Here is a 26,092-nt window from a genome sequence, read left to right as displayed (position 1 = left end):
GTATGTATACACAGGGTCCAGTTTCAAAATCATTTTATACAAAGTCACAGTGCATTAACTCTGGTAGAAAACGGGCTGGGGTGGGGGGTAGGAAGGAGGGGGTGACATTGGCTCAGGAGGTGTCCATGGTTTCGCCTTCTGTGGGGAGAAAGCAGGCCGTGCAGTCAGCATGGGGCCTGGAGGGCAGGGCTGAGCTTGCCCAGGCCAGGCCTCCCACACTGTCCCCACACAGGCAATAATGGCCTTGCAGCCAGTGGATGGCTGAGGGCAATGGGGGACACTCACTGAGTTCGTTGAAGAGGAACGCGTCCTGGTACTCCTTCATGTACTGCGTGGAGCGGGACTCATCCAGGAAGAGCGAGTACACCCGCTTGATGTCGTCCACCTGCACCTCCGTGCCCTGCGGGGGAGGGAAGGGCGAGTCCTCAGCGGCCCACAGAGGCCCAGACACACCCCTACACACAGAGGCAGCAAAAGGCAGACAGGGGCCAGAGCTCCTGCGGCATTCCAATCCTCCTCTGGCCCTCTCCTGGCTAGGCTCAACTTCCCAGCTACTCAGTTTCTCCATCTGGGACAGAGGCTCAGCTCAGCTGTATGTGTGGCTGGCCACTACCAGGACCGATGGCTGCCAGCCGTGACGCTAACCTTGCGTTTCCGGCACACCAGGCTGGCGGCCGTGATGAGCTGGATGGCGTAGCGCAGCGAGGTCTCCAGGCCAATGCGGGTCAGCACTGTGTAGGCGTCTTCACTCATCTCCACATCTTCCTCCTCACACCTGGCAGGGCAGGGGTGAGCGGGCTCAGCCAGGGCCCAGGTATTTGGGGCAGACAGTAGGCTACAGGGTGAGGGTGAGTAGGCCCAGGCCCTGGGCAGTGGGGGATGAGGGTGTGTGTCTTGGACTCCTAGCGGTACAGGCCAAACCCATGTCCAACTTCGGCACCACCACTTCACCTCCCTCTCTCCCACTGCCTGGAGGCTCCTCCCAGCCCCTCTCCTGACAAGCACAGAGATATGGGGTGCCCCCGGCCAGGGTGTTGCCACCAGGCATGGTTGAACGGGGAAGCCGGTAGCGCCAAGCCCGCACCGGATGCGGAGGATCTGCTTGGTGTCCTTCTCGCTGTAGGGAGACGTGGAGACGATGAGCAGCCGGTCCAGCAGGTCGATGGGAATGCCGTGGGGGCTCTGGTAGCTGGTGCCACGGATCCTGGGGTGCAGGGACAGGCGGGCTCTCACTCAGTCCCCTCGGACCCTCACACCCCTACCCACCCCGTCTATCACAACCCACTCCCTGGGCCAGGCAGCACTTGACCTTCAGCCCCACCTGCGTCAACGCCGCCCCCGTGGCCTCCTGCAGAGCCGCTGTCTGCAGCCAGGATTATGGCGCCAAGGTCCCACGTCCCCGCTCCACTCAAAGCTCCCCTGTGGGATGGACCTGGGCCAGGCTCGCTCCCGGCTGCCACAGCCCAGTGCCACCACTGTGCTCTGTGACATCACTGCAGACACTCAAACAGCAAGGCCTCGGCCCTGGGGGAATTCCTCCACGGAGAATGCAGGATCAGGCTCCTGCCCATGTCCAACCATGAGGCTATGTCAGCGGATCCACAGGAAACCTTGGTGTGTGTATGTGAGTGTGTGCACTGTGCCAGTCACACAGCCAGCGGCTCTGTCTCTCTGGGGTGTCACCGTCACTGTGAGTTTAAGAACATGGATAGGGCCCGGCGGCGTGGCCTAGCGGCTAAGGTCCTCGCCTTGAAAGCCCCGGGATCCCATATGGGCGCCGGTTCTAGTCCCAGCAGCTCCATTTCCCATCCAGCTCCCTGCTTGTGGCCTGGGAAAGCAGTCGAGGACGGCCCAATGCATTGGGACACTGCACCCACGTGGGAGACCCGGAAGAGGTTCCGGGTTCCCGGCTTCGGATCGGCGCGCATCGGCCCGTTGCGGTTCACTTGGGGAGTGAATCATCGGACGGAAGATCTTCCTCTCTGTCTCTCCTCCTCTGTATATATCTGGCTGTAATAAAAATGAATAAATCTTTAAAAAAAAAAAAAAAAAAAAAAGAACATGGATAGTATTCAGCGATAAAGAGCCTGGGTCCACCTCAGATTTTGAAATATCACACACACACACACACACCCCCAACCTCGGCTGGGCAGGTGGGTGCTAATGATGGGGAACTGGGCTACTCTGAGTGTGCACCTGGGATTTGCACCCCCATTTCAGCAGGCCGGCTGACTCCCAAGCATGGACCAGCACCAACAGTGTGGACTGCTCCTTGCAGGGGCCCCCCAGGTTCCAGTACCACGATCTACAGCTGCTGCGGCTGGAACTAGGGCTCTAATTCAAATCACAGCCAATTGGAGGTCAAATTGTAGCCTAGCTACCTCAATGGAGGCACCAGCGGACATGGGGCTGGGACGATGGCCAGCTCCTTGCTGAGCTGCCTGGGAGGACCCCAGGAACAGGCTGAACGAAGAGGCGGGCACAACTGCCCACTGCCCCACGTGGTCAGGCCTGGCTCTTCCGTCTGCTGAGGACCGTGTGGCGACACAGGGAAGCTTGGGCTGCAGTCAGGCGCCGGGATGTGGTGGCGGGCCTGGTGCCATCACCCAGGCCCAGGCCAGTGGGGGCTCCTTGCCCCGCCCTCCTCCGCGTACGCTCTCGCTAGGGGCTGCAGTGTGCATGAGGGCCACCGGTTTCCGGGATGTGGTGACTCACGTCACCGCTCGGAAGTTGCACAGGCCGAGCCCTCAGGAATGAGTGGCTAAAGCAGCTGCAGCTTCGGCATGTGGACGGGGTGCAGTGCCCGCGCCCCAGGGCTAGCAGCCCACCTCGCACGGTGACCCTAGTGACCCTGGGGCTCCCACACCACCAGCCTACCGGGTGATCCCGCGGTTGGTGGCCATGATGAGGACAGGCGCCATGTCGCTCTCCAGGGCCCGGTTGAGGAAGGAGAAGCTCTCAATGTCCAGCATGTGGACCTCATCGATGAACAGCACCTAGGGCCAGGGGCTCATGTCACTGCCAGCCGCCACCAGGTACCCCTGCCCTGCTGCCACCCGCCCTGCGCTCACCCCAGGGATGATCTCCGCTTTGCCCTCCTCGCGCCACTCGGCCACTTTGGCATTGATCTGCTCGCGGACCTCTGACTTGATCTCCCCCGTGTCACCTGCAGCACAAGCCGAGGTGGCATCAGGCAGAGACATGTCCAAGACAAGGTGGGTGGGCAGAGGGTGGACAGCAGTGCCACAGGAAGCAGGGTGCAAGGTGGGGGCAGAGGGAGGTTGGGACACTGCCAGTGTGCCCAGAGAGAAGGGGAAGGGAGCAGGACCACACCCCCACACTATGGGGAGGACAGGAGATAGGTGACAGCTGCGGCAGGCCAGGGAGCGGGTGGGAGGCAGGTGATGGGGCCGCGGCAGGCCAGGGAGCGGGTGGGAGGCAGGTGATGGGGCCGCGGCAGGCCAGGGAGCGGGCGGGAGGCAGGTGATGGGGCCGCGGCAGGCCAGGGAGCGGGCGGGAGGCAGGTGATGGGGCCGCGGCAGGCCAGGGAGCGGGCGGGAGGCAGGTGATGGGGCCGCGGCAGGCCAGGGAGCGGGCGGGAGGCAGGTGATGGCCGCGGCAGGCCAGGGAGCGGGCGGGAGGCAGGTGATGGCCGTGGCAGGCCAGGGAGCAGGCGGCAGGCCAGGGCAGTGGTCGGCAGCCGCCTGGCGGGGTCCCCACCTGAGAAGAGAGCCAGGAAGCCCTGGGTGCGGGAGTTGATGACGTCGATCTCGTGCAGGGACACAGTGTGCACCACCTCCTTGCGCTTCTGCAGCTCCCCATCTGGACACTGCACGAACTTGGTCTAGGAGCCAGACAGCAGGGAAGCGGGGCATGAAGGGAGGATGCCAAGGGTTCGTCTGGCCAGAGAGGGGTCACTTGGAAACCCCAGGACCAAGGTGAGGGGCATTCAAGAGCATGTGGGGTGCAGTGGCTTGTCCCTCTTGTCTCAGGGACAGTGGACCCAGATGCTGTGGTCATGTGGTGACCAGGGAGACGGCCACATCCAACGCCCGGAATCAGAGGCACCCCCAGAGTCCTGGCGCACCTGGGAGCCCATGGCGTCGTAGTCCCGAGCACGGGTGAAGGAACGGCCCAGCTTGGAGATCTTGCCTGTGGCCTTGTCGATGGTGATCACATCCCTGGGGGACAGGAAGGGGCAAGGGGGTCGCTCTTAGGCAGGAGGGGGTCTGTGTGGTCCGCCTCCCCGGCCTCCCAGCACAGCCCAACTGCTCACCCGGCCTGCACCTTGTCCTTGGTCAGGGACTCAATCATCTTGGTGCCCAGGTCGTAGATGGTCTCCATCTCTGTGGTCTTGAGGGTCAGCTTGCCCACCTTGGAGCCCTGTGAGGAGTGACAAGCTGAGGAGCTGGCTCAGAGAGCCTCGGTGCTGCTCTGAGGCACCCGGAATAATTTCCAGCCTTGCCCTGGCCTCTGCTGACACAGCCACTGAGGGGCCTGGTGGCGGGGAGAGTGGGGGGTCTGCTCATCGCCACACCACCACCAGGACCCTGAGCGTGCACATACAGGCAACACCTGTCAGGGCAGCTTTCCACCTGCCGGCCACAGAAACACCAGAGTCCATTCAAAATAACAGCAAAACAAAAAACAGGGGACACGCCCAGTGCACAGGCCTAGTGGCTAAAGTCCTTGCCTTGCACACACTGGATCCCACTGGGCACCAGTTCATGTCCCAGCTGCTGCATTTCCCATGCAGCGTCCTGCTTGTGACCTGGGAGAGCAGCCAAGGACGGCCCAAAGCCTTGGGACCCTGCACCCGCGTGGGAGCAGGTGAAGGATCTCTCCTGATCTCCCTCCTTTTCTGTAACTCTTTCAATAAAGAGTTAAATCTTCGGGTGGGTGCCAGGCCGGGTCCGTCTTCATGCTCAGAGCCCCGATTCCAGCCACCGCGTATACATGGTGAGCTGTCCCCGGGCCTGCCCGAGCTCCAGAGGCTGCTCCCTTCATGGCGAGTACACTGAGAGAGGAAGTCTGGAGAACAGGGCGGGCCCGGCCCCACCCTCCACCAACACTGAGTGGTGGATGGGATTGGGGAGGGGGCGACTTTGGGGTCTGGGGGTTAAAACTTTCAGCAGCCTATTGGCTGCTGGTGGGTGCCAGGTCGGGTCCGTCTTCAATGCCCATTGATGTGTGTGAGAGCTGAATGGGATGTGGGACAGACTGGACTAGTCTGCTGCACATACTGGCAAGCACAGGAACCGGGGCAGGGGGCAGGCCTGGTGGGGGTTATTGTGGGTCGCTCTGACTAGACTGCAGCTCACACTGGTTTATGTGAGGGCCGAGTGTGTACTGGGCAGAATCAGGCTGGACTGCAACACTCACTGGTTCCGATGGAAGACAGGGCTGGAAACAGAACCAACCCAGCAATTGCAAGCACCAGCTGATGGGGGCGATGGACTGTGCCGGGCCCTATACTTGCTAGTACACACAAGAATCTGGTCTGGGAACACCTCAGACAAAGTTTGTTTGGAGATCTCCCCAATCGAACTGCCGGACTCAGAACCCTAACCAAGAAAAGACAGAGGACAGAACAAACCAATCAACTACCCTAGCCAAATGTTGGCAGTGAAAAACTGGGCAAACGAAGACTCTGCGATGGACTGTGTCAATCAGAGGATTCCTCAGTGACCTCATCGTGCTTGGAGTGGCAAGACTGGCAGTGATTCAGAACTGCTGAACTATCAAAAGCACTTGAGCAAGACCCTCGGAGCATGCCCCACATTAGGGTCCCGGGATGGGTGGGAGACTGGGTGGGGATTCTCCCTTTACCTCCTCCTTTACCCCAGATACAGGGAAAAAAATTGGAAATAATAGTCTTACCCCCTTTCCTATAGCCCTTGAACCTTTGTGCTCTAATTAACTATGTAAAGATTGTTAAAAAATAAAGAAAAAAAAAGGGAAACAAATCTTTAAAAGGACTGACCAACCCTCCTATTTTATGCCCAAATTTAAAAATAAATAAATAAAGCCCAGCTCAGCACCCACCCCAGGAAGGAAGCTCAGTAAATGTTTCATTACACCAGGAGCAGCAGGGGCAGACCACACGGGCCTGTGCGGAGAGGTTTGTGGGGAGCACTGGCCTGCACGTTCCAGGGCGGACGCACCCAGATGTCGTGTGGGAAAGACTGGGCAAAGCTCTCCTCACATTTGAATATTCATGCAGAACTGACTGCCAAGAGATGGAACTAATTTACACGGCTGTTTACAACGGCTGCACCGCAAGCGCACACAGTCACGCATCTTCAGCCTGTCTCCCTCAAAGAGGAGGAAACGGGGGGCACAGTGGGATTCACAGAGAAACAGGAGAGCAGCGGTTCCCTGGTGTGCTGAGAGCACCAGCAGAACCTCAGAGCCTCCGTGCACAGCAGCAGTAGCCGGATGTGGGGGGCGGGAGGGCTGCATGCCCTGGGACCCCGCTGGTGTGAAATGACCAGCACCCCTTCCCCTGCCCCAAAAGGCAGAGTAGTGGCTGGCAGGGAGCTGGCAGTGGAGGGCACGATGGGCAGCAGCCACATGATGGGGGCAGGGTTTCCTTTGGGGGAATGTTCTAGAACCAGACTAAGATGACAGCTGCAGAGCATTGTGAGTACAAGGCTACAAACCAAAACAACAGCAACAATCACTGATTTATAAACTACAGCACAGAAAGGGAAACTTCTCCAGCCACATGGCAAGGCGGGAAACATGGAAACTGGACAGGCCTGCCCAGTGTAGGAGGCAGAGCTGGGCAACAAGCCTCCCGGGGAGGAGCGGCCAAGGTGGAAACAGGAAAGCAGCGGCAAAGGCAGCCTTGCATTTACCACACCACATGCTTATTTCACGTGTTTCTTTCAACCTGTTTTACACCAAACAGATTTCAGATCCCATTGTGTAACTCAGTGGGGAGCCGCCTCCTGGTACTGAGCTTTCTAGGCCTTCTCTCTCTAACCCGCTGCCGCCTGCCGCCCTGCCACTTCACCCATGCCTCCTGCTGCCAGCACAGCCTGCTCCCAGCCACCCAGGGCCTCAGCCCCACTGTGACAGCCTCTGCCCTACGCTGGACTTGGGGGGCCACCCCGGGCCTCAGTACCACCACAGCAGCCTTTACCCAATACTGGGCTCAGGGACCAGCCCTGGGCCTCAGGACCATTGTGATAGCCTCTGCCCCATGCTGGGCCTCAGCATCCCCCCAGCAGCCTCCTCTGCCCCATACTAGGCTTCAGGGGGGCCACCCCAGACAGGGTCAGTCCCACAACTCACTGTCCCAGTCGCCGGCCGGTCAATCTGGATCTCCACCACCTCGCCTTCAATGATCTCCGTCTCCTCCCTGGGCAGACAGCACATCTCAGCTCCCGAGAGGCCCAGGGCAAGTCAGCTGCCAGCGCAGGGGGTGGGCGCCCCCAGCCCCAGTCCTGGCCCCCTGATTACTTGATGCGCACATGTCCCACCCTGCCCACAGCCCCAGCCCCTGCTCACTTGATGTGCCCATGTCCCACCCTGCCCACAGCCCCAGCCCCTGCTCACTTGATGCGCCCATGTCCCACCCTGCCCACAGCCCCAGCCCCTGCTCACTTGATGTGCCCATGTCCCACCCTGCCCACAGCCCCAGCCCCTGCTCACTTGATGCGCACACCAATGGAGCGCCGGAAGGCCTGAGTCAGCGCTTCGGTCTTGCTCATCTCCAGTGAGAAGATCTCACTGCCAGCAATGGCCGTGAATGGGGTGTCAGGGCCCAGTGCCTGTGCCATGCCTGGGGAGCAGGGAGTTGGGCTAAGTGGGGTGGTGCCAGCAATAGGTTCCTGTCACCTCCTTCAAGGTGAACCAGCCCTCTCCTTCCCCAGGGAGGACTACTTTGCACTGACATCATCTGTGTTTCTGTTTTAAGACGTACTGTAGGGGCTGGCTCTGCAGCACAGTGGGTAAGGCTGTACTGGAGCTGGTTCGAGTCCCAGCTGCTCCTTTCCCATCCAACTCCCTGCCTGTAGCCTGGGAAAGCAGAAGGACAATCCAAAACCTTGAGAAGCTGCACCCATGTTGGGGACTCAGAGGAAGCTCCTGGCTTTGGATCGCCTCAGCTCCGGCTACTTGCAGCCATTTGGGGAGTAAACCAGCAAATGAAAGATCTTTCTATCTCTCCTCCTCCTTCCCTCTGTAAACCTGCCTTTCCAATAAAAATAAATTTTTCAAAAAGAAGGCTAGATTATGGTGGCTTGCAGCGGATGGCTGCCTGTCTCTGCAGCGCCCCTCTTCCCAGTCTTCCTCAGTTCTGGAACCCTCACCTGAGAGGCAGCCACAGTACAAACAAAAAAATTGGCTGAGCTAGCCTGGTAGCAGAGGGTGTGCCCAGGGAGAGTGCTGCCTGACGGGACTGAGGAGCAGGCAGGCTGGCCCCTGGGGAGCTGCTAGAGTGGCTGAGCCCACACCCCCGGCGGAGGCCCCCTCCCTCCAGCTGCCTGGAGCAGGACTGGAGAGGTCAGATGGGGCTCAGCACGTAACGCTGATGTGGGGCATCGAGGTGAAGGAGACGGCTCCTGGCAGCTGCCCAACTCTGGGCTCTTAGGGCCCAGTGTCACAGCCAGGTACCTTGGACCCTCTGCTGCGTGAGGGTCATACCAGGCCTGGACTTGCACAGGAGGACCTGTCCGCCCCACGATGCCTCTTACCCATGGCGATGGCCGTTTTCCCTGTGCCGGGCTGCCCGGCGATGAGCACCGCCCGCCCGGCAATCTTGCCTTCCCGGATCATCTCCAGCACCACGCCCGCCGCCCGCCGGGCTGCCAGCTGCCCCACCATGCCCTGGGAGGCCTGCGGAGCAGAAGCAAGAGAAGTGAGGGAGCTCTCACTGGGGACCAAAGCAGCCCCTAGGATTTAAGACCGTCAGGCAAAGCCCAACAAGCTTCCCTTCCCTGGAGTCTGACAGCACCAAAACTTCCCATGTCACTCCAGTGTACATGGAGCCAGAGCGCTCCAGGGTTTTAACAGTGCCACAGTCCCACCCCCGCACCTTCCAGCCTACCTGTCGCGGCTCCAGGGCATCATCCAGGCCGAGTCCCCGGATGTGGGAGTGAGCACCTATGGGCAGAGACAAGGCCACCGGCCAGCTTGGCATCTGCTCAAGGAGCTGGGCCGCTCCTGGGGTCACCACCAGGGGTCGCTGAGCCCCAAATAGTCAAGTGATCCCACCATGAGCCACTGCAGGACTAACGACCACAGGAGCTTTTTGTGCGTGACATGTATGGGTACCAGCTTCCTGCCATGGGGTAAGCCCAGGGAACACACGGGTACCAGCTTCCTGCCATGGGGTAAGCCCAGGGCAGGTGCTCAGGTGCTGCAGCTCCACCAGCTGAGACACACCCTGGGACACGGGCATAACACCACATTGCCTGGCACGAGCCCTGGCCTCTCTGCGCTCCCCCATCTGGTTTTGGTTAATGTGCTTGGGAAGGGGTGAACAACGGCCTGAGTGACACCCTAGGGGCAGACCTGACGGGTCCTAGCTTGCCTCTGGCGCAGGCATTTGGGCCAGTGAAGCAGGGGTAGAAAATGTCCCTCTCTCAAAAAGTAAGTAAATCCTCAGACAAAACAACACAAAACCACCACCCGTAGTTCACCAACCAGGGGCACTTCTGGGCCAGTCAATGTCAACAGCCTGGTCCTGAGGTCACGGATCAAGCATGAGTCCAGAGGTCTACTTAAAGGAGGGTGGCCCAGCCACCTGTCATTGTAAATAAAGCTTTACTGCAACACAGCCCTGCCCACTCACTTACTATGGCCTGCGGGATGCAGCTTGGTTGAGCAGTTTCAACAGGGTAAGACTGACCATGGGGCCTTTAAACGAGCATTTGCTGCTGTGGGAAGGCACCCGGGCCAGGTGGCCCGCTGGACGCTCAGCTCCCAAGGTGCTCACTCCCGATGGGTGGGCAGAGCAGGATGAGTGCCCACAGAGCAGCCTACCACCCCGACTAGGGGGCTGTACGTTGCCCACAGGGCAACTCATCTCTGGCCACAGGCTCACAGGAGACACCAGGCTGGGAGCCCCAGCTCTGTCCCATCTCTGAGGGATACACCCGACTGGTGCCTGCGCACTCGGTGACTGCTCCTCAACCCACAGCCTGATGGCTCTGGCAGCTGCAGGGCCTGTTTCTCCAGCCAAAAGCTGGGTCTCAGCCCTCCCCTGCGGGGTTGTGTCTATCAGGTCCCCCAGCTTGGCAGGTGGGGCTGCATTCAGGTTTTTAAGGCCACCAGGAGTGCCAGCAGGGTGGCCGTGACACCTGACCCCCTTCTGGATCCCCTCTTCTCCCAGAGGGCTCATGTGCAAGCAGCTGTGGTTTCCCTCCAGGGCCACCAGGGTGAGGGGCAGGAGGGGGCACTCGCTCACCGATACGCTCAATTCTGGTCACATCGCGGATCTCTGGAACCTTGGTCGTGGCCGTCTGGGGGTGCAGGAAGATGCATCAGAAGGCAGCACGCATGCGCCTGGCTTTCGCCAGCCCCTCCTCCGTCTCTTCCTGCCCAGGCTCTATGAGGTCCTCCTATGCCTTCCACTCACAGGCACCTGACATACCAAATGGACATCCTGCCCACCATGGCCATCATCCCTGACGTGTGTGTGTGTGTTTGTGTGTGTGTGTGTGTGTGTGACAGAGAGAGAGAGAGAGAGAATGTCCCTAGCTCTGTCCTCAAGGTCAAACACACATGCAGTGCCAGCTGCTTGTGAGGAGACTGGGCAGCATAGATGCCAGCATGGTGCAAACTTCAAGCTGGATGTGGGCTGGCCCTGCTGTCTCCTGCAACCCTCTGGTTCCACGCTGCCGCAGCCCCTTCTTCTCAGCCCCCTCACTGTTAGCCTCCCTTCCAGCTGCCCCTCGCTGGGATGGGCTAAGGCCACTGGTGGGCACGCTGCTGGTATGGGAGGGCCCAGGAACCCAATCTCCCCCGTCACCGCACACTCAGGGGAGATGACGCAGTTCCGGGTCCTGGTGCTGATGCACGTGCAGGGCCTGGTTCCCGGCTGGCCGTCAGCCATCCCCGTAGGCCACGACGAGCGTGTGGTCTAAGTGATGTAAGGAGGGGCTGAGTACACCCAACAGGAGCCCAGTGTGAGTGACCTGAGGGTCCTGAGACTCCAGGGGTCCAGAGACAATGTCGGGCTGTGATCCCTCATCACGTGGGGGGTGTGCAGGACAAGCAGCCATTGCCTGGGGCGATTCAAGACCCCCCGGAGAGCCACACAGACCAGTCCTTGGCGGCTGAGTCTGCCCAATCCAAATACCCATCAGCTGATGGACGGATAAATGAACTCTCCCGAGCCACAGAAAGGAATGAAGTGCTGGGGCCAGCGTCGTGGCCAGGCCTGTTAGAGCTGCCTCCTGCAACGCTGGCATCCCGTTTAGGAGCCACGGCTCACGCCCTGACCGCCTGGCCTCTGATCCAGCTCCCTGATAATGCACCTGGAAAAGCAACAGAGGACGGCCCAAGTGCTTGGGACTCTCCTCCCACGTGGGAGACCAGTAACATGTTCCTGGCTTTTGACTGGCCCAGCTCTGGTTGTCGCAGCCATTTGGGGAGTGAACAAACAATCGGAAGATCTCACTTATTCTGTCTTCTTCTCTGCCACTCAATTTTTTAAAAGATTTTTAAAGATTTTTAAGACTGATTTTTATTGGAAAGTCAGGTACACAGAGAGAAGGAGAGGCAGGAAGATCTTTCGTAGGCTGGTTCACTGCTCAAGTGGCTGCAACAGTTAGAGCTGAGCCAATCCGAAGCCAGGAGACAGGAGTTCTCTCACACAGGTGCAGGGTCCCAAGGCTTTGGGCCGTCCTCTGCTGCTTTCCCAGGACACAAGCAGGGAGCTGGATGGGAAACAGAGCAGCTGGGACACAAAACAGTACCCATACGGGATCCTGGTGTGTGCAAGGTGAAGATTCAGCCAATTGAGCCATGCCGCTAGGCCCAATAAAAAAAAAAATCATCTTTCTCTTCTTTTAAAGAAAGGGATGAAGTTCTGACACCTGCTACAACACGCAATTTTAAAAACACAACATTCAGGAAATTTCTCGAGCAGGCAGCGCGACTGCCTCAGGCTGGCGATAAGAGAGGCCTGGGGCAGGGGGACAGGTAAGAAGACACAGGCACTCATGGCCATGTTCTCAGACTGACTGCTGCGACCCATGGCCGTGCAACCACGAGTTATCGAGGTGTGTGCTCTGAATGGAGGCATGTCCATCTCCAGAACGCCTGGGTGTGGGTTTTCTGACACTTCAGAGCTTCTAGCTTTTTTCTAACAGGACAGCGAAGCATGCTGAGCCAGCCCTGGCCTGGGTCCCCAGCGCCCTGTCCTTCTCTCTGGGTCCCCTCACATGGCCACAAGGCCTCCTCCCTTGCCGAGGTGTTTTCCCACTGCTCCCACGAACCTGGGGCATCACCCCCCAAACCACCACCCTAAGACGGGGTACATAGGGCCAGGCACCTGATGCTCAGCCCTCCCCTCGTTCATCACACCCACACACACCCCGAAAAACAGTCAGAAGCCTCGGCCCGCTGCAGCTTCTTGCTCTCAGGGACCTGCTCCTTGGGCGCCATGGGGGGCACCCACGAACCACAGGGTACCACAGGGCTGGGAACCCAACATTCTACCAACTTGGTCTGCGCGTGGAGCCGCCCAGGGGCTTCTGGGAGTTGTAGCCCTGGGACAAACACACAGGTGCGGTAGGAGATTCGGGGACGTCCCCCAGGCCATTCTGGGGTCACCCCCTCGCTCACACCGGGTCCCTGCGACCCGCCGGACCCAGCGCCCTGTCCCTCAGGAGCCCAGTGTCCTCCCTCAGGCCCTCTGTCTCCTCCACAGTGCGAGTTGCCGCTTCAAGCCCCCCACGCGCCCAGACTCACCACGGTTGCCATGATGCTCACTAACGGCTCCTGTCCCTGCGGAAACGGAAACGTATACTCAGAGCGGAACGCTCGGGCCCCTCTAGGCCGCCAGGTCCTCCCAAGGTCTCTATGGTTCCCTTAGGAATATGTAAAGCAGTCTTTCGGGGGCGTGGCGGGCCCCGCCCACCCGCCGGGGGTCTCGCAGTAAATCGGGTGTCGGTTCCCCGCTTCCTAACTCCGCCCTTTGGTACCCGGCCCCACCCTGGCCGAGCTCGATTGCAAAATCCCGCACTGCGCGTGTAGCAACCACACGTCCCCCACGCGCTCCTCCTCCTTCCCACCTGGCTGCCTCCAGCTTCGGATTGACACACCTGCTGGCCAATCGCTTTGCGTGCAGCCTGGAGGCAAGCCCCGCCCACCGGGGGGAGGGCTCCCGCATTTCGCTAGGGTGGAGGCGGAACTAAGCCCACCCGTTCCTCTCCGCCAATCAGGAGGCGCATTGGCCACGCCCCCTGGCGCGAACCAATGGCGCCTGCCGGGCGCCAGGGGGGGCCGGGCACCGCCTCCTGGCGGCCGCCGGGTTGCACTGCAGGAACCCTGCGGGGCCTCAGTGACGCTGCGGCAGCCTCCCGCCCGGTCCGATCGCTGCGGGTGCGGGAGTACCTTCGTGCAATAGGAAGCACAGCTGGTTGCAAGCTTCCTGTCGGACTCCAGCTCCCCCAGCCCGCGCACTCTTCCCGGTTGCATTGCTCGGACACCTCCTGGGGGTCCCTACCTGTGGCCCGACCCCCACCCCGAACCCCCTACCCCGCAGCAGCCATGCCTCTAAGCCGCACTTTGTCCATGTCCTCGCTACCGGGACTGGAAGAGTGGGAGGATGAGTTCGACCTGGAGAACACGGTGCTCTTCGAAGTGGCCTGGGAGGTGGCCAACAAGGGTGAGCCTGCCGGGGCCTGGGAGCAGAAACGCAGTGGGCTGTGGGGGCGGCAGAGAACGAGGACTGCCTGAGGTGGGGGGCCGGGGCTCCCGGGGGCCGGTGGATTCCTGATCCCCTGGGCGAGGGGCCCGTGACTCCTGTGTCCTTGGGGGAAGACACCGGAGTCTCCTGGGCGCTGGGGGGAGGGGATGAGGGAATTGGCTTAAAATGGAAGGACGCTGGACCGCCCAGGACCCGGGTCCCACGGGGGCGGGTGCAAGGGACTCCCCAGTGCTCCAGAGGCCTGGGCCCTGGCAGGGGAGGGATTGGTTGGGATCTCAGCCTTGGGGGGAAGCCGACTGGGAGTGTGATGCTGGGAGGAGGCTGGAGATCCTAACTATCACGCCTCAGGGTGGGAAAGAGCTGGGGCTGTGAATGCCTGGACTGTGGGATGGGGGCACCCGCTTGCTGGAGCTGGGGAAGGCTGTTGACCCCTTCATGGGTCAGGGGCTAGGAGCAGCTCCTGAATCTCGAGTCCCCTGGAGCAGCCTGGCCACTGGGAGAGAAAGGGTATGGGGGACTTGGAACCACATCTAGTTGGGGTCCCAGGTTGCAGGCGGGATTGTAGGTGGGATGAGCCCAGGGATGCCTGTGGCTGCAGGTCAGGGCAGGGAACCTGGGAGGCAGGTCGGCAGGGTCCCTGGGGGCAGGAGTTGATGATTCAGGCTCATGTTGGGCAACTGCTGAACACTAGATAGGGCCGAGGAGGAAGAAGGTCCCTTACCCCTGTTGGGCGTCTGGCTGCAAGTTCAACCTGGCGCTGCACGCCGGAAGCCCTGGGGGCCTGCAGGCTCCCTGCTGTGCAGCCTTGGCCACCCTGGGTACCCTCAGACACAGTATCCAAGCCTCCATAAAGTCCAGCCTGAGCCCCCTTCACCCACAGTGCCCCAACTCCTGGTCCCAAGCCCCTCTTCTTCCTGACTTCAAAGTAGGGGTTCCTGGCCCCCCTACCTCCCCATCCCACTCCACCCCCATGTCATCCACCCTTGGACCTCCGCTGACATGCTTGGGCCCCCAGTGGGTGGCATCTACACAGTGCTGCAGACGAAGGCCAAAGTGACAGGCGATGAGTGGGGTGACAACTACTACCTGGTGGGCCCTTACACGGAGCAGGGCGTGCGGACCCAGGTGGAGCTGCTGGAGCCCCCGACCCCGGCTCTCAAGAGGACATTGGACTCCATGAACAGCAAGGGCTGCAAGGTGAGACGCAGCCCTGCTGAGGTGGGGAGGGGGACGGGACCCTGCCATCACCCCTGCAGGTGGGGAATGGCTGGCCTGCCACAGCAGAAGAGAGGGAGAGGCGAGGCAGCCCTTCCTGGGCAGTTGCAGAGGTGAAGGGGGTGCCACACCGAGGCAGGGCGGCGTGACCCATGCCAGGACAGATGGTCAGCAAGGCGTATCTAAGGGGCTGGGAATCCTTGGACCCAGGCAGAGCTGGAAGCAGGGGAGGTTTGGGATCAGGCAGATAGGCAGGAACCTGTAATCTGATGGTCCCTGGAGCTTCTCCTGGCTGCCCAAGTGGCTGGGCTAATGTCGGTGCTGATGGGAGAGACACTGCACTCAGCGAGGAAAATAGACTATGGGTAAACCAGTTGGCCTTGTTATCACCACCATCGCTATGACTTTTGTAAAAGGATGTGTTTTTATTTGAAAGGCACAGTTACAGAGAAGGAGAGATGAATTTTCCATCCACTGGTTCACTCCCCTCCAAGTGGCCGCCATGGCCACAGTTGGGCCAATCCAAAGCCAAGAGCCTAGAGCCTCTTCCAGGTCTCCCATGGGGGTGCAGGGTCTCAAGGCTTTGGGCCGTCCTCCACTGCTTTCCCAGGCCACAAGCAGGGAGCTGGATGGGAAGTAGAGCAGGTGGGTCTTGAACTGGCGCCCAAATGGGATCCCAGCGCTTGCAGGTGGATGCTTAGCAGGCTACCGCACAGCGCTTCCCCCTCGTTGTGACTAGAGGAAGGTGGAGGGTGGACAAGCAAGTGGAAAGCAGCCCCGGGGAGCAGGCTGTAGGTGTGGAAGACGGGCTGCTGGGGTGTTACAGGCCGACTGTGGGGTGGAGGCTGAGATGGATAGATTTAGGAAACATGCAGAGGCGTGGGACGTTGTGGGGGTGTCAGGCTATACTTGAAGGGAGACAGGCAGCTGTCATTCAAACAGAAGCTAGGCTTGAAAAAGGCTATGAGTGGGGTGGGGTGGGGTGGCCCAACTGCGGTTCCCACCCTCCTCCATTCAGCTTCTCGCCTCAGGTGGGGTGCAGAGGCCCATGAAGCCAGCCTGTGTCCCAAAGGCACCCCAGAGCAGGGCGGATCCCTCCCCCAGGGCAGCTGCTCCTAAGAATAGCCCCCCACCCTACCCCTGCAAAGGGCAGACAACAGCTGGGAGGGGGAGGGGCCTGAGCCGAGAGAAGCCTGGTTGGGGAGCAGGATGACCAGTTATCTATGGGATGGAGCCACAACGGCAGGCCCAGCCCCAAAGCCTCGGTACCCAGGAAGACCACATGTAGCAGGAGTCCAAAAGAGGTAGAAAAATGAGAGGACTGGGCCCGGTGTGGTAGCCTAGTGGCTAAAATCCTCGCCTTATATTCACTGGGTTCTAATCCCAGCAGCCCTGCTTCCCATTCAGCTCCCTGCTTGTGGCCTGGGAAAGCAGTCCAAGGACAGCTCAAAGCCTTGGGGACCCTGCACCCTCATGGGAGACCTGGAGGAAGTTCCTGGCTCCTGACTTCGGATTGGCACAGCACCGGCCACTTGCAGCCATTTGGGGAGTAAACAAGCAAATGGAAGATCTTCCTCTCTGTATATCTGACTTTGTAATAAAAATAAATAAATCTTAAAAAATAAAAAAACCCTTGGGACCCTACACCCACGTGGGAGACCCGGAAGAAGCTCCTGGCTTCAGATTGGCTCAGCTCCGGCTGTTGCAGCCACTCGGGGAGTGAATCAGCGGAGGAAAGATCTCTCTGTCTCTCCTTTTCTCTTCCAATAAAAATTAATAAATATTAAAAAGAAAAAAAATGAAAGGGCTGTGTTAAAATTGTGGCGGTGAGGCTGGGCGTTGAACCCCACAGCTGAGCCCCTATTATTGGGATGTTGACGCCCCCACGTGGGGAGCTGCTGGGTTCGATGCCAGCTCCTGACTCCAGTCTCTGGCCAACCATCCCTGGGGAGGCAGCCGGACAGCTCTCGGCCCCAAGGGGACCACACTGCTCTCCAGTTCTTGACACTGGCCTGCCCACTGCTCACATCTGGGGGGAATCAGCCAGACTGTGGGCTGCCTATCTCTCTCTGCCTTCCCAATAAACAATTTTACTTATTTATTGTCTTTATTATTTTTTAATTAAAAAATTATTTTACTTATGTACTTAAAATTTTCTTAAAAAAAGAAAAAGGCCTGTGGCCTGAGGAAAGTGGCCGCAAGTGACAAGTGTCCAATGTAGGGTGGCAGGGCCCGGGCTGGGGCCAGACGGTTTGAGGTGACCACAGAAGTTCTGGAAGCCCCAGGTGGGAGACAGCACCTGGGTGATTTGCAAGAGAAATGTGGCTGTGGGTACAGAAACGAGGAGTGGAGAAAACAGCGAGGTGATGGGGCTACAGGGCAGAAGCTGAGCAAGCATTGTGGAGGATGTTCCCTGGAGGTGGGGTGAGTGAGGGGCCAGCTGACGACACACAGAAATGAGGCGGCTGCTGAGGGGGGTCTCAGAGGGTGGGAGAAGGCAGTTGGAAGCCGCCGGAAGCCCTGAGCCTCCCTATCGCCCCCCCCCCCAGGTGTATTTCGGGCGCTGGCTGATAGAGGGGGGCCCTCTGGTGGTGCTCCTAGACGTGGGGGCCTCCGCCTGGGCTCTAGAGCGCTGGAAGGGGGAGCTGTGGGACATCTGCAACATCGGGGTGCCCTGGTACGACCGCGAGGCCAACGACGCCGTCCTCTTCGGCTTCCTCACCACGTGGTTCCTGGGGGAGGTAGGCCCCTCTGTTAGGCCCACCTCAGGGTGGCCCACCCATGCCTGAAACTACAGTGACCATCAGCCCTTGGGGCTGAGGACGAGCTCCCACTAGGGTATTCTGGAGGCTTGAAGGCATCCAGGGGTGCCCCTGACCCAGCAGCTTTTTGCTGGGATTCCACTCCCAACCCCAATGTCCTTTATCCCAATCTATGTCTAGGGCAGGTAGAAGTCCTGCCCTCCCTGCCCCCGGGAATTCTGTGCATTGTAGTTCTCTAATCTTACCTGTGCTAGGCTTCAGTTCAGATTGAGTCCAGGGTACTTGCGGATTCCCAGTCTGTCCGAGAACTGATCATCTTGGTTCTGGTCCCCAAAGACTCAAGAAATCTCGCTTCCCATGCCTTGGGACAAAAACTTTGAGGGTTGGTTGCTGCTAGAGCATTCTGGGAATTGTAGTGCCTATGAAGATCTATTCTTCATTAAAATTAGGGATAGACATTCAGGAAGGTGGGGACCCAGAACCTTCAGGGCTGAGGTCAGCTGGCTGGGTCAGCCACTCCTGGGGGGTTTTGGCTTTCATCCCGTGGGACCCTCCTCCCGTTCCCTGCCGTGACCCCTCAGCCACTTCTCTCCGTGACCGGCCTGGACACACGCCAGCCCTGTCCCCCTCTCCCCCATCTGCACAGTTCCTGGCCCAGAATGAAGAGAAGCCACACATAGTGGCGCACTTCCATGAGTGGTTGGCAGGCATCGGGCTGTGCCTGTGCCGCGCCCGGCGGCTGCCTGTAGCCACCATCTTCACCACTCATGCCACCCTGCTGGGGCGTTACCTGTGTGCCGGTGCCGTGGACTTCTACAACAACCTGGAGAATGTGAGCAGTGGGGACGGGCTGCGTGAGGGGCAGCTCGCAGCTCTGCGGCCCCTAACTGCTTTGCATGAGGGGTCCGGCTGCTGGCCGCAACCTGCCCCAGGTTTTCTCTCCTGTGTCCCTAACCAGATTGCCTCTTGTCCTCCTAGTTTAACGTGGACAAGGAAGCCGGGGAGAGACAGATATATCACCGTTACTGCATGGAGCGGGCCGCGGCCCACTGCGCACATGTCTTTACAACGGTGTCCCAGATCACCGCCATCGAGGCCCAGCACCTCCTGAAGAGGAAGCCAGGTAGGGAACTGCATCACATTCGAGGCAGGAAGCTCTCTAGACCAAGGCCAATTGTTGAGAAACTCTAAAAAGCCTTTAACTCCCAGAAGCCCTAGGGTTGGGATGTCAACTGAAAAAACTACAACTCCCAGAACCTAGGGTTGAGATGTGCCATGTATATGAACTTGGTTCTATATACCCCAGAGGCCAATGGGAGATGTAGTTTCCTTGATCTTAGTATCAGTCATGGCTGACATTTGATGCTTGCCTAATGTAGGTAGTGGAGTTCTGGAAGGGAATGGAAAGGTAGAGGGCCTTAAATTTTGAGGAAAGAGAGCTAAGGTGAACCGTCGTGGTGCCCTGAGCATGACAAGTGACGATGAACTGGAAGGTGACTGTGTGACAGGGTGCCTGGACGCCAAGGGGATGTGGGAGAGCTGCTAAGATAAATGTTGCCTGGGAGAGTGGGCTGCTAAAGACGCAGAGTGTGGGCCCTTCTCCTCCAACCCCCAGATATTGTGACCCCCAATGGCCTGAACGTGAAGAAGTTCTCGGCCATGCACGAGTTCCAGAACCTTCACGCCCAGAGCAAGGCTCGGATCCAGGAGTTTGTGCGTGGTCATTTCTATGGGTACGTGAGCCCGACATCAGGGACATCAGAGAAGGGGCCAGGGCCGACAGGACTCAGCCTCCTGAGTCTGGAATGAAGGACCCAGTGTTAAAGTGGATCCCTTCTGTACATACAGAACTCCCGGAGGCCCGAGCGGCCCCTGCGTCCTCTAAGGCCTCCTTTGCCCCCCACGCACTACCCCCTGCCCTGGAGCTCCTGGGATGCGTCACCTCAAGCTCAGGGTGGAAGTGGAGGGTCCCGGGCTTCACCCTGCCCTGTCGTCATCTTTACAGTCACCTGGACTTCAACTTGGACAAGACCTTGTACTTCTTCATTGCCGGCCGCTATGAGTTCTCCAATAAGGGGGCCGACATCTTCCTGGAGGCCCTGGCCCGGCTCAACTATCTGCTCCGCGTGAGAACCTGCGCCACGTGGGGTTGGGGGAGCGCTGGCTAACTGGGAAGAATGAGACCCAGGAGGGGGGCGGATGGCTCGGGACACCCAGAAAGAGAAGCAGAGACCCACGGGGCAGGGGCCAGTAACATGGTACTATCACTTTCCTTGGCAGCAAGGGGCATGGCAGGGCCCTCACGACCTTGGCCTTGAGGGACGGCGCTGGGTGGGGTGGCCTCCCCCTGACCCCCACGGATGCTCCTGACCCTCCCGCCACGCTCTGTCGCCCGCCCAGGTGAACGGCAGTGAACAGACCGTGGTGGCCTTCTTCATCATGCCGGCTCGGACCAACAACTTCAATGTGGAGACACTGAAGGGCCAGGCCGTGCGCAAGCAGCTTTGGTCAGCAGCCCTTGGACCCTTGGGGCCGGCACCCTCCCCGTCCCCCCGTTGCGAGCTGGCAGTCCCTGGAGTATCTCAGTTTTGTCATCTAACGCGATCTGCCTTCTCGCGGGGGGCAAGCGTGGCGGCACGACCAGGCATCTTGGAAGAATCAGCAAGCCTGCTGGCTTTGTGTCTCCTCTGTCCCTCTCCTAGTCTCACCTTCGTCCTCTGTAAAACCCCTGCATTCCTTCCTTCCTTGGCTGCTCTAGAGATCCCATGAGCATTTGCCGTGTGCCAGGTTCCTGCGAACACAGTTAGGGAACAGATGAAAGCCTGGTCTTGGTGAGCTCACGTTCTAGAAAGTTTTAAAGAGGGAATTCCGGCAAAACAAACAAAAACAGCAGAGCTGGAATAGGAAACACAGTTGTCAGGCTCGAGGGCGCTGAGGAAGCAGCCCTGAGTGGAGGAAGTAAAGTGAGGGGATAGGAGACAGCAGGTGCGCTGGCCCTGAGGAAAAGTTGCGGACGGTGCCCAGTGGAGGGACATTCTTCCTGTGTGGTTGTTCCCTTCTCGGAATCTTTTTGTCTTGTTTTCATAAAAGGGGCTTAGCAGACCCATGTCCAGGGCAAGTGACATGTCCTAATAATAGCTGACATTTCTGGAAGGCTCCTGGTGTGCCAGGTCCTGCACACTCCTTGACCTCCCCGGCTCGACTTCGGAGGTCGAGTCAGAGATGAAAGGTGGCCATGCAGCACCGAGGCCCCAAGCCCCTCCGGGTGCTGGACTCCCGTCCCGCCGGGCTCCCCATCTGTCCAGCCTGGGGGATCCAGGGCTCCTCTGTCAGGCCCAGCTCTGTCCCCCTCCCCCTGCTGGGTTCCCCATCTCTCCAGCCTGGGGGATCCTCGGTCAAGCCTCAGTTTCCCTGCTACCTTGGAAATGACCAAATGGCAGCCGGTGCGTGCCTAATGTTGCTCTGTGCCTTCCAGGGACACGGCCAACACCGTGAAGGAGAAGTTTGGAAGGAAGCTCTATGAATCTTTGCTGGTGTGAGTGTCTGGCCCACCGCCCTCTGCCCTTCCGGGCCCTAGCTCCTCCCACCACCCCTTGTCCAAATTGTCCCCTTCCCACACTCCTGCTCCCTTATAGGGGCAGCCTTCCCGACATGAACAAGATGCTAGACAAGGAAGACTTCACCATGATGAAGAGGGCCATCTTTGCCACACAGGTATGGTCTGTGAGTTGGCACTTAACCAGCAACCCTCACGGCAGCTAGCCAAGTGCTCTCTTGCCCTGGAGACTCCTGGCTTGGGTGGTCTTGAGGGGTCAGTTCAGAGGACCACAGGAGGGGATGAGACAAAGGGGTGAAACTTCAGTGCCCCTGGGACAGGCTGTTTGCTGTGGCTTCTACCACCAAGGCTGCTGGGAGCTGTGGTTTCACTGGGTCCCTGCATCAATGGACAAGAGGTTAACAGGGAAATTAAAAAGATCAAGGCAGCCATAAACGGACTTCCTATTCTCTTTGCCCCACCCTCGAGTTCTGGCTCCACCCATACCAAGACTGCTGGGAGTTGTAGTTTGGTTGCAGCAGTACCTACTTTTGTTTTGTTTTTGAGATTTATTTATTTTTATTAGAAAGGTAGATTTACAAAGAGAAGGAGAAACTGAAAGCTTCCATTGGTTGGTTCACTCCCCAAATGGTTTCAAGAGCCAGAGCTGAGTTGATCTGAATGCAGAAGCTTCTTCTGGGTCTCCCACGCTGGTGCAGGGTCCCAAGGCTTTTGGTCATCCTCGACTGCTTTCCCAGGCCACAAGCAGGGAGCTGGATGGGAAGTGGAGCAGCTGGGACATGAACTGGTACCCATACAGGATGCCAGTGCCAGAGAGTGGAAGCTTACGAACCTATTGAGCCACTGAGCTGCTCCCAACACCTGCTTCTTGCTCCCCTGGCTGTGTCTCATCCCCACAGCCTTGTGAGGAGGGCAGTTTGTTTCAGTTCCCCTGCTGGATGGAATTAGGTGAATGCTGACTCATGAAATGAAACTACAACTCCCAGCTGACTCTGGGGGAAGGGAGGCGCTTTCCATCACAAGGACTGGTTCCTTGCCCCCAGGAGCTGCTGGGAATTCATTCTTTCCATGCTTGGCCTCTGTCCCTCTTGTGACCCCATCCCTCACTGTGCCCCACCCCGACAGCGGCAGTCCTTTCCCCCAGTGTGCACCCACAACATGCTGGATGACTCCTCGGACCCCATTCTCACCACCATCCGCCGCATCGGCCTCTTCAACAGCAGTGCTGACAGGGTCAAGGTGAGAGAGTGGACCAGGGGAGCTTGGCACAGATCCCGGCACCCCACTGTCCTCCCCAGGGCAGCCATGGCAGCTGAGTGCTTCACCCTCCCCCTGCTCTGGCCCCCGGTGAACCTTGGGAAAGCAGGCACTTAAGATGCTTGGACTCAGCTGGGCTTTTGCACGGCCAGGTGATTTTCCATCCGGAGTTCCTCTCCTCCACAAGCCCGCTGCTCCCTGTGGACTATGAGGAGTTTGTCCGCGGCTGTCACCTTGGGGTCTTCCCTTCCTACTATGAGCCTTGGGGGTACACACCAGGTGAGTGCCAAGCTGGGGGGTGCGGTCACGTCCGGGAGAGACAGTGGTCTCTGAGCCCCCCAGTCCCCCGCTCCCCGTTTTCCCCTGCTTGAGGAACAGGGCCAGTGCTTGCAGTCCGTTGTGCTGTGACGTGGGCGTTTCCTAACACAGCGTGGACGTATGTCAACCTAGACAGGCTGGCACAGGCCACACCCATCTCCCCCAGCACCCCCAAATAACAGCAGCCAAGTTCACGATTCCTAAGCATAACAGAGAGGGACAAGGTCACTTCCTAAGCTGTCCCCAGCGACCCCCAACTCCGCCGGCCTGCACTGCTGCCTTGGGGAGCTGGCTGGGTGGGGCTCTGGGTGAGTGTGTGTCCCCGCCCACCTGTGCCGTGCGCAGCGGAGTGCACCGTGATGGGTATCCCCAGCATCTCCACCAACCTCTCCGGCTTCGGCTGCTTCATGGAGGAGCACATCGCAGACCCTTCTGCCTACGGTCAGCACACCTGGGCTCCTGGACACGGGGATGCGGGGGGTCAGCATGAATGAGGGGCAGGGCGGAGGGGCAGGGGATACTGGGTGTTTCTCTGGCGGGAGGAGAACAGCTCCTCCCAGGGCCTACCCCTGAACCCCGATCTGGCGTCTGCAGGCATCTACATCCTGGACCGGCGCTTCCGCAGCCTGGATGACTCTTGCTCGCAGCTCACCTCCTTCCTCTACAGCTTCTGCCAGCAGAGCCGGCGGCAGCGCATCATTCAGCGCAACCGCACTGAGCGCCTCTCTGACCTGCTGGACTGGAAGTACTTAGGCCGGGTAATGACCGCTTGCTGTCCCCTAGCCCTGGGTCTCAGGGTTCTCCATAGGGAATGGGCTCTCCCATGTGTACCCGTTCCTGTCCCTTGGGGGAAATGAAGCATGCCCCTGCCTTGAGGGAATTTGCTGCTAGTTCAGAAAGACCCACCCTTAGAGCCCCAGCCCCTAGCCAGCCTCCACGCCCAATCAACCTTCCTGGGAAGATAATGGGCATCGAGTTTTCACTGCCATGGAAGATGTGAATCACAGTGCCCAATCACAGCTTTACTTTTCTACATAACGGGCAGGGCCAGAAAGATGGATATCGTACCTAGTGAGCGATTGGTTAGTACGATGTAGTTTTTTAAAGACTTGTTTAAAAGGCAGAAATAGAGATATTCATCTGCTGGTTCACTCCCCAAATGGCCACGATGGGCAGGACTGGGCCAATCTAAAAGCCAGGAGCCTGGACCTCCATCCGGGTCTCCCAGGTGGGCACAGGGGCCCAAGCAGTTGGACCATCTTCTGCAGCTTTCCCAGGAGCGTAGGCAGGAAATTGGGATTGGAACTGGTACCCACTGGGAATGCATGCAGCTGTTGCAAGTGGTGCTTTACCTGCTGAGCCGTGAGAGCAGCTGGCAGCCACAATGGGTTTCATGTATGTTCACAAGTGTTTAGGGTTTGCCACCTGCCAGGAGGCGGGCTCTGGCTGCTACGCCCCTGATGCCCCCTACATCTTCTTCCCTCAAGTACTACATGTCTGCTCGCCACATGGCCCTGGCCAAGGCCTTTCCAGACCACTTCACCTACGAGCCCCACGAGGCGGATGCGGTCAGTGCGGTCAGCCTGTCTTGTGGGGCTGGGCAGAGCTGGGCTGATGGCCGTGGGGCCCAGCTCATTCCTTGGTTCTTGCACAGACCCAGGGCTACCGTTACCCACGGCCGGCCTCAGTGCCTCCGTCACCCTCCCTGTCCCGCCATTCAAGCCCACACCAGAGCGAGGATGAGGAGGAGCCTCGGGATGGGCTCCCTGGGGAAGACGGGGAGCGCTATGATGAGGACGAAGAGGCTGCCAAGGACCGTCGCAACATCCGCGCCCCAGAGTGGCCGCGCCGAGCCTCCTGCACGTCGTCCAGTGGTGGCAGCAAGCGCAGCAACTCGGCGGACAGCAGTGCTCTTAGCACTCCCAGCGAGCCCCTGAGCCCTGCCAGCTCGCTGGGCGAGGAGCGCAACTGAGCCCCGCGCAGCCACCCCGGCCCAGGCACCTATGCACTGTGGGGCTGCATGTGGAGGGGCGTTATGGCGGCCTCAGACTCCGCCACACTCCATGCCAGCCCATGCCCAGCCCCAGCCCCCACTCCCACACACACTCCACAATCCCAAACTCCGTGCCTTTCTTGGGGTTCAGAAAGTTTACTCTGTACCCTGGAGCTGCCCAGGGCCTGGCTGAACCCCAAATCTGCCATTTAGGGGACTTCTTGGCTGAGGATGCCAGAGATGGAAATGAACCAGGGCCTTCCTGGCGGTCACTCCTGCGTTGGCCGGGAACCACGTGGTGTCCTGCAGCGGGACACCTTCAGGGACTGCCTGTGCACCCAGGCTCAGGGTCCGCTTCCTCCTAGGGCATGTGTCCAGTTCTACAGGAGGATTGCTCCCCTATGCACACACACCTGCTCCCGTGGCCCACAGACCTTGGGCCAAGCCAGGGCTGGGGGCGGAAGCTGCTGTGACTCCTCATTCTTCTTGGTGACACAGTAGGTGGAGCCCGTTGACACTTTGTTGCCTTTCTGGCCCTTGCAGACCAGATCCCTGCTCTTCCTACACTCCTGTGCCTTCCAGGGAAACCCTCGCTACGCACAGCCAGGACTGGTGGGCTGGCTGGCTCCCCATGCCCGCCTCTCCCTGCCCCACCCCTTCACTCACCACTCAGCCACCTTGAAACCATTGGCTTCCAGGTCTGCTGCCAACGCTGGACCCTCACCACTGTGCTGCACCCAGGTGCCCTGGGTTCTAGAAGTATCCACCGTGTACCTTGAGGCTCTTCCGTCCCTGGGCTGTGTGCCCTGCGTCCCTCTTCCCCCGCAATTTGGTGCCATAGGAAGGGCCCTCATGTGTGCTGTGCTATGACACTCTGCTTGTTTGCAGGAGCGGGGGCGGGGGGAGGGCAACAGAGCAGGGGTGTGACTGAAGTGCATCCACACGAGAAAATACAGCTCTATTTAAGAGTCCCGGCTGTGGTCAGCTGTCAACGCTGGATGGGCCTGCCCGTGACACCTCATCCCTGCTCCCTTTTCTCCTGGTGCTGTCCTGGGGACCCAGATCACACTGCCCTAAGAGTCCAGTGTTCACAGAAGCACGCG

General features: G+C 59.3%; 2 protein-coding genes across 4 annotated transcripts; one reads left to right on the top strand and one right to left on the bottom strand.

Moving 5' to 3' along the window:
* Position 1: 1 nt before the first annotated feature.
* Positions 2-13,266, bottom strand: RUVBL2 (RuvB like AAA ATPase 2). Of its 3 annotated transcripts, none has more exons than XM_004597005.2 (16): positions 13,251-13,266; positions 12,928-12,963; positions 10,418-10,472; positions 9,056-9,111; positions 8,703-8,844; positions 7,660-7,789; positions 7,300-7,366; positions 4,277-4,383; positions 4,088-4,181; positions 3,721-3,844; positions 3,072-3,166; positions 2,878-2,996; positions 1,085-1,204; positions 646-775; positions 286-400; positions 2-138 (listed from the first exon to the last, which is right to left on the bottom strand). In XM_004597005.2, exons 2-16 carry the CDS (start codon positions 12,937-12,939, stop codon positions 113-115), a joined length of 1,392 nt encoding a protein of 463 aa, XP_004597062.1. In that variant the 5' UTR covers positions 12,940-12,963; positions 13,251-13,266; the 3' UTR covers positions 2-112. The 3 variants fall into 3 exon arrangements, with proteins under 3 accessions (XP_004597062.1, XP_058530437.1, XP_058530438.1); XM_058674454.1 differs by lacking the exon at positions 13,251-13,266 and adding an exon at positions 13,202-13,218; XM_058674455.1 differs by lacking the exons at positions 12,928-12,963; positions 13,251-13,266 and adding an exon at positions 12,818-12,893.
* Positions 13,267-13,492: 226 nt separating this feature from the next.
* Positions 13,493-25,852, top strand: GYS1 (glycogen synthase 1). Its single transcript, XM_004597006.3, has 16 exons — positions 13,493-13,846; positions 14,904-15,085; positions 17,653-17,844; positions 18,512-18,697; positions 18,844-18,988; positions 19,481-19,598; positions 19,871-19,991; positions 20,266-20,372; positions 21,341-21,400; positions 21,501-21,579; positions 22,547-22,660; positions 22,831-22,957; positions 23,342-23,437; positions 23,591-23,754; positions 24,484-24,564; positions 24,651-25,852. The coding sequence occupies exons 1-16, from the start codon at positions 13,729-13,731 to the stop codon at positions 24,966-24,968; spliced, it is 2,208 nt and encodes a 735-aa protein (XP_004597063.1). The 5' UTR covers positions 13,493-13,728; the 3' UTR covers positions 24,969-25,852.
* Positions 25,853-26,092: the final 240 nt, after the last annotated feature.

Source organism: Ochotona princeps, chromosome 16 (genome assembly GCF_030435755.1).
Source record: "Ochotona princeps isolate mOchPri1 chromosome 16, mOchPri1.hap1, whole genome shotgun sequence".
Lineage (NCBI taxonomy): Eukaryota > Metazoa > Chordata > Mammalia > Lagomorpha > Ochotonidae > Ochotona > Ochotona princeps.
The sequence above is the reverse complement of the archived record's forward strand: the minus strand, read 5'-3'. Positions and strand labels throughout refer to the sequence as shown.